Source organism: Penaeus monodon, chromosome 3 (assembly GCF_015228065.2).
Source record: "Penaeus monodon isolate SGIC_2016 chromosome 3, NSTDA_Pmon_1, whole genome shotgun sequence".
Taxonomy (NCBI): domain Eukaryota; kingdom Metazoa; phylum Arthropoda; class Malacostraca; order Decapoda; family Penaeidae; genus Penaeus; species Penaeus monodon.
In genome coordinates this window covers 6,241,257-6,253,756 of record NC_051388.1, presented here as the reverse complement: position 1 = coordinate 6,253,756, position 12,500 = coordinate 6,241,257, and the positions used below count along the sequence as shown (strand labels likewise).

General features: G+C 39.0%; 2 protein-coding genes across 2 annotated transcripts in view; one reads left to right on the top strand and one right to left on the bottom strand.

The window, feature by feature from the left end:
• Positions 1-5,745: 5,745 nt before the first annotated feature.
• Positions 5,746-12,500, top strand: part of LOC119591079 — a 73,644-nt gene continuing 66,889 nt past the window's right edge. Inside the window, 1 exon segment of the mRNA XM_037939804.1 lies at positions 5,746-5,980. Coding sequence (XP_037795732.1) covers positions 5,837-5,980 — 144 coding nt within the window. The 5' untranslated portion in view covers positions 5,746-5,836.
• LOC119591099 lies at positions 7,067-8,629 on the bottom strand. Its single transcript, XM_037939819.1, has one exon. It carries the CDS (start codon positions 8,518-8,520, stop codon positions 7,486-7,488), a length of 1,035 nt encoding a protein of 344 aa, XP_037795747.1. The 5' UTR covers positions 8,521-8,629; the 3' UTR covers positions 7,067-7,485.

The following is a 12,500-nucleotide window of genomic DNA, read 5'->3' as shown; positions in this document are numbered from 1 at the left end:
AATTCAACTCGTGTCTTCATCTTTCAAGTATGCTATCTAAGTAAAATTGATTATGTATACATTGATAGTATCAAAATGTTTTATTATGAATAAACATTACTGTGGTAGATTTAGAAGTATAAACATGATCTCCAATTTTGTAAAGTAATTATGGATTACAAGACAAAGCTATGAGATAAGGTATGAATGAGAATGAATATCTTCACAATACAAGAGATGTATTTGACCGGTTTCGACTGCGTCTTCGTCAGAAATACATACATTAGAAAAATTACATAGAAAATATATATCAGGCGTGAGCTGACAGAATACCTGACTGTGACCTCCTATTCGTTGCTCGTAGGATTGTTGCTGTGACCTTGGATAATCTGAACCTGCCCGATGCCGTGTTTACATTACTCTCCGTCGCGATGTAAGCTGCTTCCATAATTTTTCTTTTTAGTTTGTTCAGTCCTCCATGGACTATTTCTGCATCCTTCCAGTTCGGTAGATGTCCAGCTTCATCTACATGTACCACCATGGCGTTGGAAGTTCTATGGTGACGGATGTCAGCTCGATGTTCGCTGATCCTGGTGCTGAAACCACGGCCTGTTTCCCCAAAGTATGCTGTATCGCAACCGCTGCAGGGTATGCGATATACAACACTACAAGGGTTGCTTTCGGGCTGCTTTCTGTCACGTATTAAGTCATGTATCTTTTCCCCGGATGTGCTGGCGATTCTCACTGTCTTGCCGAAGTATCTGCTGATCGCCTGGGAAATGTTACATGACGGTAAAATGAGAACATTACTAGAAGAGGGTGCGGGGTCTGCTCTTGCAAGTATGCTCTCTGCCTTCTTTTTGAGGTTGAACAGGAAGCCTCTGGGATATTTGTGTTTCATGAAAGAACTAATTACATAGGCAACCTCATCCTCGAGAAATTCAGGGCTGCAGATCCTCAGTGCTCTGAGGAAGAAGCCAATCACAACACCAGATTTCGTTTTGTTGCTGTGGGCGGAGTAGTAATGGATATAATCATCTTTATTAGTAGGCTTTCTGTATACAGAGAAACGTAGGTCGTCGTCACCCCGATGGATCAGAGTATCCAGGAAAGGTAGTTTCTGATTCTCCTCCTCCTCCACGGTGAACTGGATTTTCTCGTGAACGGAGTTGAGCCGCGCTAGTGTATGTTGCAAGCACGACCTCCTGGGACAATGACGAGGACGTCATCTACGTAGCGAAGCCATGTTGAATGTTTGCCGATTATATCCCTGTAGTTATCCCTCTCCAGCGTCTCCATGAACAAGCAAGCCATGACGGCACTCAAGGGAGAGCCCATGGCGAGACCACTAATCTGCTGGTATTCATCCCCAGCAAATTCGAAGTATCCGAAGTTCACGCATAACTTCACTAGGAGAACAAAGTGGTGTCTCGGCAGCGGGAGTTCTGCGTCTGTCATGGAGCTGGTGACCCTCTCGACTGCCCGGACTGCTTCGTCTGTGGGTACATTGGTAAAGAGGGATTTAACATCAAAACTGGCAAGCTTTTTATTTCTATACCCAGAATTCTGGAGACGTCTGATGAGGTCCCCGGAGTTCTTCAGGTGGGAATCACTGATGACCCCCATAGCGCCAGAGAGGGGTTTAGCCAAAACCTTGGCTAAACGATGGGGAGCGCTGCCAATGCCAGAGGTGATCGGTCTCATCGGCACACCTGGTTTGTGTACCTTCGGGAGACCTCTCATGGACGGGTTGCGGGGGGCCTCTTCCAGCAGGTGAAGTAGGCGTTTACCTTCGGCTGAACGCAGAAGTAAATCCCTCGCCTTTTTCTTGAACCTGGCAGCCTCCATCTTCCCCTCACCTTTCGTTACTTTCCTGTAAACAGTAGAATCGGAAAGTAAATTGTTCATTTTATGTAAATAATCACTTTTATCCATAACAACAATGCCACCACCTTTATCAGCCTGGGTGATGACGATGGTCTCATCGTCGCGGAGGTCCTTCAATGCGGAGATATATCTGCGTGGGATCGCCGGGGGGCGCGACGATGCATCAGCCATACAGCAAGCAGTGATCCCTTGGACGAACCCTTTGTCGACGTCACTATCGGTCCAGCGGTGGTTTGAGATGACGTAGTCCATTAGGTCCTTCTTTTCTGAATACGGTTCACAAAGCTATGAATTTGCAGCTGAAAATGTACCAAAGAAAGTGGAAATATAACATTAATGTCACATTGTGGCATGACTCTCCATTCAGTAAAACATTATAAAAGAAATTTATATGTCTGGTAAAACTAGCAAAACAGCAGCTGGAGAAGAATATATATGTATGTGCACATTCACAGACACATGATACATATGGACACACACACACACACACACACACACACACACACACACACACACACACACACACACACACACACTGCACACACACACACTCACACACACACACACACACACACACACACACACACACACACACACACACACACACACACACACACACACACACACACACACACACACACACACATACAAAACACACACATACAAAACATACACTACTGTAAGAGCCGGAATGATGGGCCCTACAAGAGTATGGTAGGTGGCAAGCTTAGGGGTAAGGTAGACGACCAAGATGTCTTGACTCCTTTTATTATAGAGTATGATGGAGTACGGCTGCGCCAAAGAGCGAGGTGTTGCTTCTTGGCTCCCCGCAGGGAGTCCGCCTGTCATCTCCTACAGTGGTCTAAAGATGGGCATAGATCCTGTCCTTGACATATGACAATCATTGGTGATGAAAGGTAGTATTACAACAATGCATAGCTCTTGTGAAAGGGAATAGACAATACAACATTGGAATGTCTAGTGTGGCAATGAGAGACAAATAAACAGATAAAGCAATGGACATACTTATATGTATGTGTCTGTGTGGGAATATAGGCATGTGACAATACATAAGATTATACAAGGCATGTAGAATATAACAACAGATAAATAGAATAACACTGGCATACATATTTCAGTAACATTACATATATAAAGCTGGGTTACAACTGCACACACACACACACACACACACACACACACACACACACACACACACACACACACACACACACACACACACACACACACACACACTCTCTCTCTCTCTCTCTCTCTCCACACTCACACACACACACACACTCTCTCTCTCTCCACACTCACACACACACACACACACACACACACACACACACACACACACACACACACACACACACACACACACACACACACACACACACACACACACACACACACACACACACAATCTTATGGTTGTAGGTGAAATATAATCTGGCATGGAGTTTAAACGAAGAACAAGGTGCAAAACATTTAAAAATCATATTCAATGTAAATACACCAAAGACAGAGGTTAATAAACAACTTGAAGGAAAGTTATCAATGATGTGTCCCCCAAATCCCTTGTTCGCTGTTGCCGGGGGGGGGGGGGGCTAAGAGGCGGAGACCGAGGCCCAATGTAGGGTTCACCCCTGCCTTGGACCTCAGCCCTCGCCTCAACTAATTATCTTCTCTTTTTCTTTTCTTTCGCTTCTTCATCCCCATCTTCTGTCCACTTAGCCAAATCGTTAACTAATTGTTCGTTTGAGATTTGCGAAGTTCCGGCCCGCTAACTAATGTTTACCTTTTTCGCCACAATACTTCAACATAATGCTGTGTGACCTTTGAGTCTAGGTAAAGTTGTTTGTTTTTACCATTCTGGAAATCTACAAACAAAAATACTTATCCTGGGGATTTTGGCCCCAAGAACCAGCCTATCCCTATATTTTGTATATACTGCTAAATGGCCTTAAATGTTGATGTGGCAGAAAATATTCAATCAATGAAATAAATATCAGTGATGTACAGAAATAAATTGTTGCTATTTAAAAGCAAGGAAGTATATTTCAATGGGAAACTATTTTTTTTTTATACTAAAGTTAATGGAAATCAAATTTAGAGAGAGAGAGAGAGAGAGAGAGAGAGAGAGAGAGAGAGAGAGAGAGAGAGAGAGAGAGAGAGAGAGAGAGAGAGAGAGAGAGAGAGAGAGAGAGAGGAGAGGAGAGACAAAGTACAAGCATAAGCACTGTAAACAGCATGAAGAGTATATAAAAACAAATAAACAGAGAGAGAGAGAGATAGCAAACATAAGCAGTGTAAACAGCATGAAGAGTATAAAACAAACACGGGGAGAGAGAGAGAGAGATAAGGATAAGTCCGATATGCGAAGCTTAGCCTCACCCGGGCTATACCATGAGGGGAGCCCGGCCTGTGTCGACTAATGCCGACTCGCTCACGTGTGTCAGCTGATGCTGACTCGGCTGAACCTAACCCTTACCCGCCGTGGTGCCCAGCAGTAACCTCCGGGCGACAATTGCAACTTCTCGTGCCTGGGCGGAACGCGAACCGCCGGCCCCTCGGATGAGAGGCCGACACGTTCCCACTGTACTAGCCCGGAGGCGAGAGAGAGAGAGAGAGAGAGAGAGAGAGAGAGAGAGAGAGAGAGAGAGAGAGAGAGAGAGAGAGAGAGAGAGAGAGAGAGAAAGCATAAATTGTGCAAACAGAATAAAAAGGATAAAATAAACACGAATGATACAACCGCAAACTTCAACATAAAAAAGACCTCAGGACATCAAAAACAACGTAAATAGCATCATAAGCTCCAGTGCGATAAACATATAACACATTTATAACGTGATCGGCAACAACCACATAACAAACGGCAAAAAGCAACTTCATTACTATTATTAACAGTATCATCGTTAACAACATAAATAACAGCGTATGAGATAACATATACGACAACAATGAAAAAGGAAAGCATATACAACACGAACGTAAAAACAGAAATGGTTAATAACAAAAAAACAACATCAATAATTGCCATATGATGAAACACATAATTATTAATAAGACAATTATGGTTGATCATATAACAGTAATAACAGAAACAACATTCATAGTGACAAGAACAGCAATAACTTGTACGTTACTATAGCAACATATGCAACTATCGCAAATTTACGACATGCAGAGTAAACGACGCAAGAAACAATAAACACAACTGTAAGGTGATTTAATTATGCAGTTATGTCAGTATGTGTGAGTGTGCGCAACGCATACTAGGTACTTATGCAGGTATATATATATATATATATATATATATATATATATATATATATATATATATATATATATATATATAGTATATATATATATATATATATATATATATATATATATATATATATATATATATATATATATATATGTGTGTGTGTGTGTGTGTGTGTGTGCGTGTGCGTACGTGCGTGTGTGTGCACGCACGCATTTGCGTGTGCTTGTACGTGTGTGCATGCGCGTGTGTGTGTGCTTTTTTTTCTTTTCTTGAAAGTGCATGTATATTTGCTGAAAAACTGAAATATCATCCTGTAATGTGTCGAACAATTTCAAGGATATATTTTTGGGGGGATTTTCGGAAATAAATTATAACGAAACATTTCCTAGCATTAGTGAATTCAACAAGGCATGAATAAGAGATAAGATATTTAAATATTACTACCCTAGTTACAATATTTTACAACAAAGCATCAATCTAAAAGTATTAGAATTAAATGTTAAATTCACTCCATGTAAATGTGAATAAAAATGATTAAAAATAATCACAGCATAAAAGAAAGTACGAAAACAATTTATCCTTTACTCACGCCATGGCATCGGTGCACCTTCCTCACACGTTCTCGAAACAAAAAAAATCTCCTATAAGAAGTACCTATTTTACGCCTCCATGAATCGCCAATAACCCCGGAAAATGGAACAGAAGGAAGAGCCAAACGAGGAGATGAGACCGGAGGAAGGAGAGATATATATCATCGACGTGAAGGCTGAAATAAGCGAAATAAAAGTGACGGGCAGTGTCTTCCCTCCCGCCGAGCTGCAGTGTCGAAGCGATGCCGTGAGTTTTTTCTTCTTTCTTTCTCTCTTATCTCTCTTGATTTATTCCTTGTTGTCGGGTTCGACCTTGTTTGTTTGGATTGTGAGAAAGGGCTGTTGATAGATGTTATTGAGGTTTGGTGATTTTTGAGTTAGAAGCGAAATGATTTTATTCGTGTAAGTCACTATTTTCTCTTAAATGCTGGTCTCCTTGGTTGTAGTTTAATTGCATTTGCTCGTTTGTCTTAATCTCGTGGTTGGGTCCAATTGTTGATGGGCCATTAAGTACAAAATGATACTTTTTTATATAAAGATATTGGGGGAAGGGCGTTTTGAGGGGAACGATCGCTTCTTGGACAAACACGAGATTTTGTTTATTTGTTTATTTTATTCCTTTGCTCCTTTTCCTCTTTTGGATGCACTGGATAAGGATGTAGCTTAAGTGTAGGAGGTCATTGGGTATGGTATTTTTAGAAATAAGGGTTAATTTTTCAAGGTGAGTTTCCTAATGACTCGGGTCTTTCCCTGACAATATTTCTATCATCTAATTTGGGTAATTGTTATCGAGAGCGATGCACCCTCCCAGAGACTAGTCCAAAATCTGATTTTTTATGTCTTTCCTTTACTCAATGATCTTTGGGGACGCATGGGGAACTGGGGGTTGAAGGGGGGGGGTAATGGGTAGCACTGGATGTCAATAGGATCCTGCAGAAATCGAAGAAAGTGATGTATGAAATGTTAAAAAGTTGATTTATTTTTGAAAATGTGAGCCAAACTTTGTCCGACGAACAAGCACAAAAAAAACGACTAAAATCGGCTATCAAAACTCTACGGACATCCCCGCCAATTTTCAAAAACTCTATGGGAATACAACTTTTGTTTGGTAAAAATCTATGGGGTTTCGGTAAATGTTACCGAGAGCGACGCACCCCCTCAGAGACTAAGTTCCAAAATCGGATTTTTTATATCTTTCCTCCCGCCAACGATCTTGGGGGATGCGTGGGGAATCGGGGGTTGAAGGGGGGGGGGGGTTAATGGATAGCACTGGGTGCCCATAGGAAGCTGCAGAAATCGAAGAAAGTGATTTATGAAATGTTAAGAAGTCGATTTTTCGAAAACCCGAGCCAAACATTGTCCGACGAACGAAGTAAACAAGCACAAAAATACGGTTAAAATCGGCTAAGGAAACTCTACGGACGTTCCCGCCACCATTGAAAGTCTACGGACCTACGCGCCAGTTTTCAAAAAAGTCTACGCGAATAAAACCCGTCCGTCGGCAAAGGAAAATCTACGGGATTTCACATAATTCACATCCCCTGTGGTAATCGTACAATGCGTCCTAACCAATAAACCAACCTAACCTTAACCCTGTGGGATTTATACACTATGATATATATATTCCCCAGCCAGGGGGCTCTGCCCCCTGGACCCCCTGTGGTAATATATACGCCTATAAGGACCCCAATTTCTTACCACTTCGTGCCCAGAGACATCTATTTCGTTACAAAAAATTATTGCCACATACCGTCAGTGTGGGGGGTACAGACGAGCAGCGGCGAGGAGGAACTGATGGAATCTCTTATTTTGTTCGGGGTGGGCCATCATAAAAATGGCCCTAGCCAAATACCCAATAAAGTGGTACCTCCTCCTGCCGAAGCGGGGCACTTTGGCTTTTGCATCCCTCCATTTCCGCTCGATCGTATTGGTGTGCGCCTTAGTGTCAGGGTCAACAAAATTGTATGAATGATTCACAGTTAAATGTTGATAGCCCTCTGTTTCAAGACAGTTGTATGCCTTCCAACAATCACTAATGACCATTGTCCCTGGGTGGATTCGCTCTTTAATGACTTTAAGCAAAGTAAGAGAGTCACGCGTCTGCACAGGTACGAAAAAGAATTTCCTACTTTTGCGGCATACTCCTCCAAAAACCCACTGACCTTCTATGAGTCGACCAACGTTATATTTTCTTTTACCAAATTTACTCTCATCAATTTCAACAATTTCCCCTGGCCCTCCTATCTGGTCTGACTCATTATCTAAACACCAAGAAATTAAAACCTCCCGACAGAAGCTTGCCCAATCACAAATAGTCTTGTTTGGAAACTGAAAGTCGCTCCGTGCAGATTCGTAGGAAAAGGCCTCTCTTACATACAAATTGACGAATTTTAAGTTAGTCTCAAAATCGAGCTTACTGTTATCAAACCAGGTGTTCTTAAAAAGTGATTTTTTGAAATTGCATCTAACTGTTCTATTATTTACTTTCTTTGATTTGTCGCACCGAAAATAATGTTCATTACAAATGCGGCATTCTTGACCGCACTTTGGACAAGATAAAGCTGCCTGAATTAATTTGTGCGACCGGCACAGATCGAGCAAGAGGTCGGCGTGGCCGCCGTATTGCTGCCAAAATTGCCCGTACCTACCATAAAAAACATTTATCAGTAAAATTGTAATGATATGAGCAAATAAAATATACGCAATACAATTACAAATTACTCTAATATATAAAAGAACATACCCCATGTCACACTGACGACAAAAGTTGGAGCTTCCTGCTGCCATGTCACCGGCTTAAGTGAGAGTGAGTGAGCAAGCGACCGCGAGTGTATTGTTCCGATATATGAGGCAATTACGGTAAACAAGCAGTAGTATTGTTAAATAATTAAGAATCTGATAATATAAATGATAAGGAAAACCTACATAAAACCGCAACTACAATTGAGAGAGCAACCAAATATATGTATTAGCATAAAAAAAGTAAAGGAAATGTTAGAAATAATATAAAATAATGATGGAAATAAATAACAAATCGGAAATGATTTCCATGGTTGTCAACAGAAAACGCGAGACCTATGGTCAAAGGAAAACGCGATCCTTATAGAAAATGGATTTATAGAAAATGAAAGAAATGGAGCAATAGAAAACGAGAAATTATGGACTCTGCCATTTTCAGGCTGTTGTGGACTTAGTCTCTGAACGGTGACATGCAGAGCCTATTTCCCTCATTTTCCGGGAAACATGAGTCCGCTGCAGATTTATTCATATTGATTCCTAGTCTATTTTTTATGCTCTACAAGATGGCAATGTCCATTTTTCTCTATCTCAGTGCGTCACTCTCGGTAACTTTTACCGGGGTTTCACATAATCCACATCCCCCGTGGTAATCGTACAGTGTGTCCAAACCAATAAACCAACCTAACCTTAACCCTGTGGGATTTATACACTACAATCTATATATTCCTAGCCAGGGGGCTACACCCCCTGGACCCCCTGTGGTAATATATACGCCTAGCCTGAGGGCTATGCCCACTGGACACCCTGTGGTAATATATACACCTATACGGACCCCTATTTCTTAGCACTTCGTACCAAGAGACAACTATTTTGTTATAAAAAATATTTGCCACATACCGTGAGTGTGGGATACAGATGAGCAGCGGCAAGGAGGAACTGATCAAACCTTTTATTTTCTTGCAGGTGAGCCATCATAATGAAGTGGTATATATATTATGTATATATATATATATTATGTATATATATATATTATGTATATATATATATTATGTATATATATATATATTATGTATATATATATATATATATGTATATATATATATATTATGTATATATATATATATTATGTATATGTATGTATATATATTATGTATATATATATATGTTGTATATTATGTATATATTATTATATATGTATATATTATGTATGTATATATTATGTATGTATATTAATGTTTATATTAATATTATATTATATATATATATATATATATTATTATATATTAGTTATATATATAGTGTATATATATAATATATATATATATATATATATATATATATATATATATATTATATATTATATTAGTAATATATATATATATATATTATATATTATATATATATAATATAATATATTCATATATATATAATAATTATATATATATCTATATATATATATATATCTTATATATATATATATCTATATATATATATTATCTATATTATATATATATATATATATATATAATCTATATATCTATAATATATATATATATATATATATATATATATATATAGATAGATAGATAGTTATATATAGATAGATAGTTATATATAGATAGATAGTTATATATATAGATAGATATATATAGATAGATAGATATATAGATAGATATATATAGATAGATATATATATATAGATATATATATATATAGATATATATATAATCTTCATGGGAAATCATTTGTTTATGACTTACCATCTGTATCTGATTCCATTTCTCCCTCTAGTAACTTTCCAATGCCCTCTATCATAATTGGGTGATCATTGATGACATGAGCTCTTCAGTTGGTGTGAGCTCTGGTTGTTCACTCTGCCCACCTCCTAGAAAATAATAATAGTACACTTGGCATAAAATAATAAAATGAAATTAAGAATATAATGCAAATTCACAGAAATATAATTTTACTTAAAATTAAAGTTCAGTATATATCACTGAATCATAACTATGGAAGTTTAGGAGCATGTTACGGTGTTACCCTTCTTCAGGGGAATGATTTGAGCATGTTTAGATTGTATGACACTCATCTATCAGTTATGCAAAGATAGATAAAAATCAAAAATATACTTCTTTCAATTTAAACTTCAATGGGAGACCTAAAAATAAGTATGGTTACTTTTAAGAAATTCTAATGAACCTATGATACAATCATAATAAACTACTTTGGTTTATATGAGTTATCTAGGTGAAAGATCATGATACACCACAGTGACTCAAGCAATTGCAGTGACCTTTGCCTCTTCAGTTTAATGGTAATGACCAACAAAATAACACTAAATATTGTGGGAATAAAAATTGTCTTAGTCTATAGTAAATTGTTGTCTAAAAGGTGGTGGTATGCTAGCTTGTGATGCTCATGGTATATAAGATAACGTAACTATTTGTCATTGTATTGGATTAGCAAGGCTTGTGTTGAGATTTTAGTCATGGCAAACTTCAAATGATTTTTGAAAGACACTTCCTACATAATCTTGAAGCTTTAATGTCTGCTTAAGCTAATGATATGTACTAATGAAACTCGCCTGTTTTCGTTCTTTCTTGATTTCTCTTGGCCAGTTTTTTTTTGGGGGGGGCGGGGGGTCACAGACTTAGTCTGTGTATTTACCACGAACTTCACTGACAGTCCTTGCGATGGAGCTCACAGCGTTTACCTTCTCCGCCACGCTTTCCCAAGCTATCTTCTTCATTTTGCTTGTCAACGTGGACGAAAGGGGGCCCTCAATAGTCTTCTGCCTTTTCTGTGCTTCAACAACTAACACATGCAGCTCTTCGCTTGGAAAACTTGGGCGACGTTTTCTTCCTTGAATCTGTGAAGGCTCCATTGTTTATATTTTGATGAACTGCAGTGATTGATCGATATTTCCAAGCTTAACGCTGATTGGTCGTCTGAGCCGTTCTTTTAGGAAATAAAGCCCTACGATACTGAGCGATACTAAATACAGTCATAACGGCTACGAGACCCTTATGCTCTCGTTGGCGTTCGAAAATGGGTCGTAACGTCGCTAGTTGAGGAATCGATACTTCTCGTAAATTGTTACTTGTGGTAGCTTTTACGAGAGAATTTAGTAAATCCAGCCCCAGGTATTGTTACAAGTCAAAGAAAAGATAGAAAACTTAACAGATAGATCACTTGTTCTTGAGAGTTTCAGAGGTGTATAGTCCTCATCTGAGACCTCATCATCAACTTCGTCGGCGGATGAGTACAGATAGAGGAGAGGGTCTAGGGCATTTCGCAAGCGAGGATATCCCCTGGAAGTGGATGGTTGGGGGTCGTCCACTGTCTCCTCGTTGTAAGACAAGACACGGATTCCAAGGGAATTCCTAGGCTTGCGGGCGCGGTGAGTAGAAAGTTGGTGAGACATCTTTCTTCTAAAGAATCCAGCTTACGAGTGATTATCTTGCCCTCTGGATGGCTTTTTATGCGATTTTCCAGAGGATTTCAGCCAATCAAATCATCGATTTCAGATCACGTGACCTAACAAGTAAACTAAACCTTGGACAAGATTGTTGAATACTGAAGAAAATCGTGCTGATACCTCAAAGGAGGTGAGCACCTGCTACCGGCATAGAAAACCCGCCTGTAAACATTCGCTGGATGATACAGGGTATCCACAACATGGTGCTTGGTGGGAAATATAAAACTTCAAACACAAAATGTGTTCGCAGTTGAACGGTGGCGGATTGTGGCACCAAGTTACTTGCTTTTCAGAGAGTTTAAATTATCGCAGCAATGTTCACCTATGCACAAACACACACCTCGACCTATCTCGTGTAGATATTTGGTGTTATTTTTAAATTAGTATATGTATAAATTCAACAAATAAGCAACCTAAGCATGCAAATATTATATTGTGAAGCTTTCGCATGTATATCACAATTGCATTAAAAAATAACGACAACCTGCGTATGGTCATTAATAATTATTTTTTTGGAGAAGCTTTCGGACATGTATCACTTGTTGTGGAC

Bases quoted from the DNA above. Each gene is read 5' to 3' on its own strand.
- LOC119591099 (XM_037939819.1), bottom strand. From the start codon at position 8,520: ATGGCAGCAGGAAGCTCCAACTTTTGTCGTCAGTGTGACATGGGGTAT.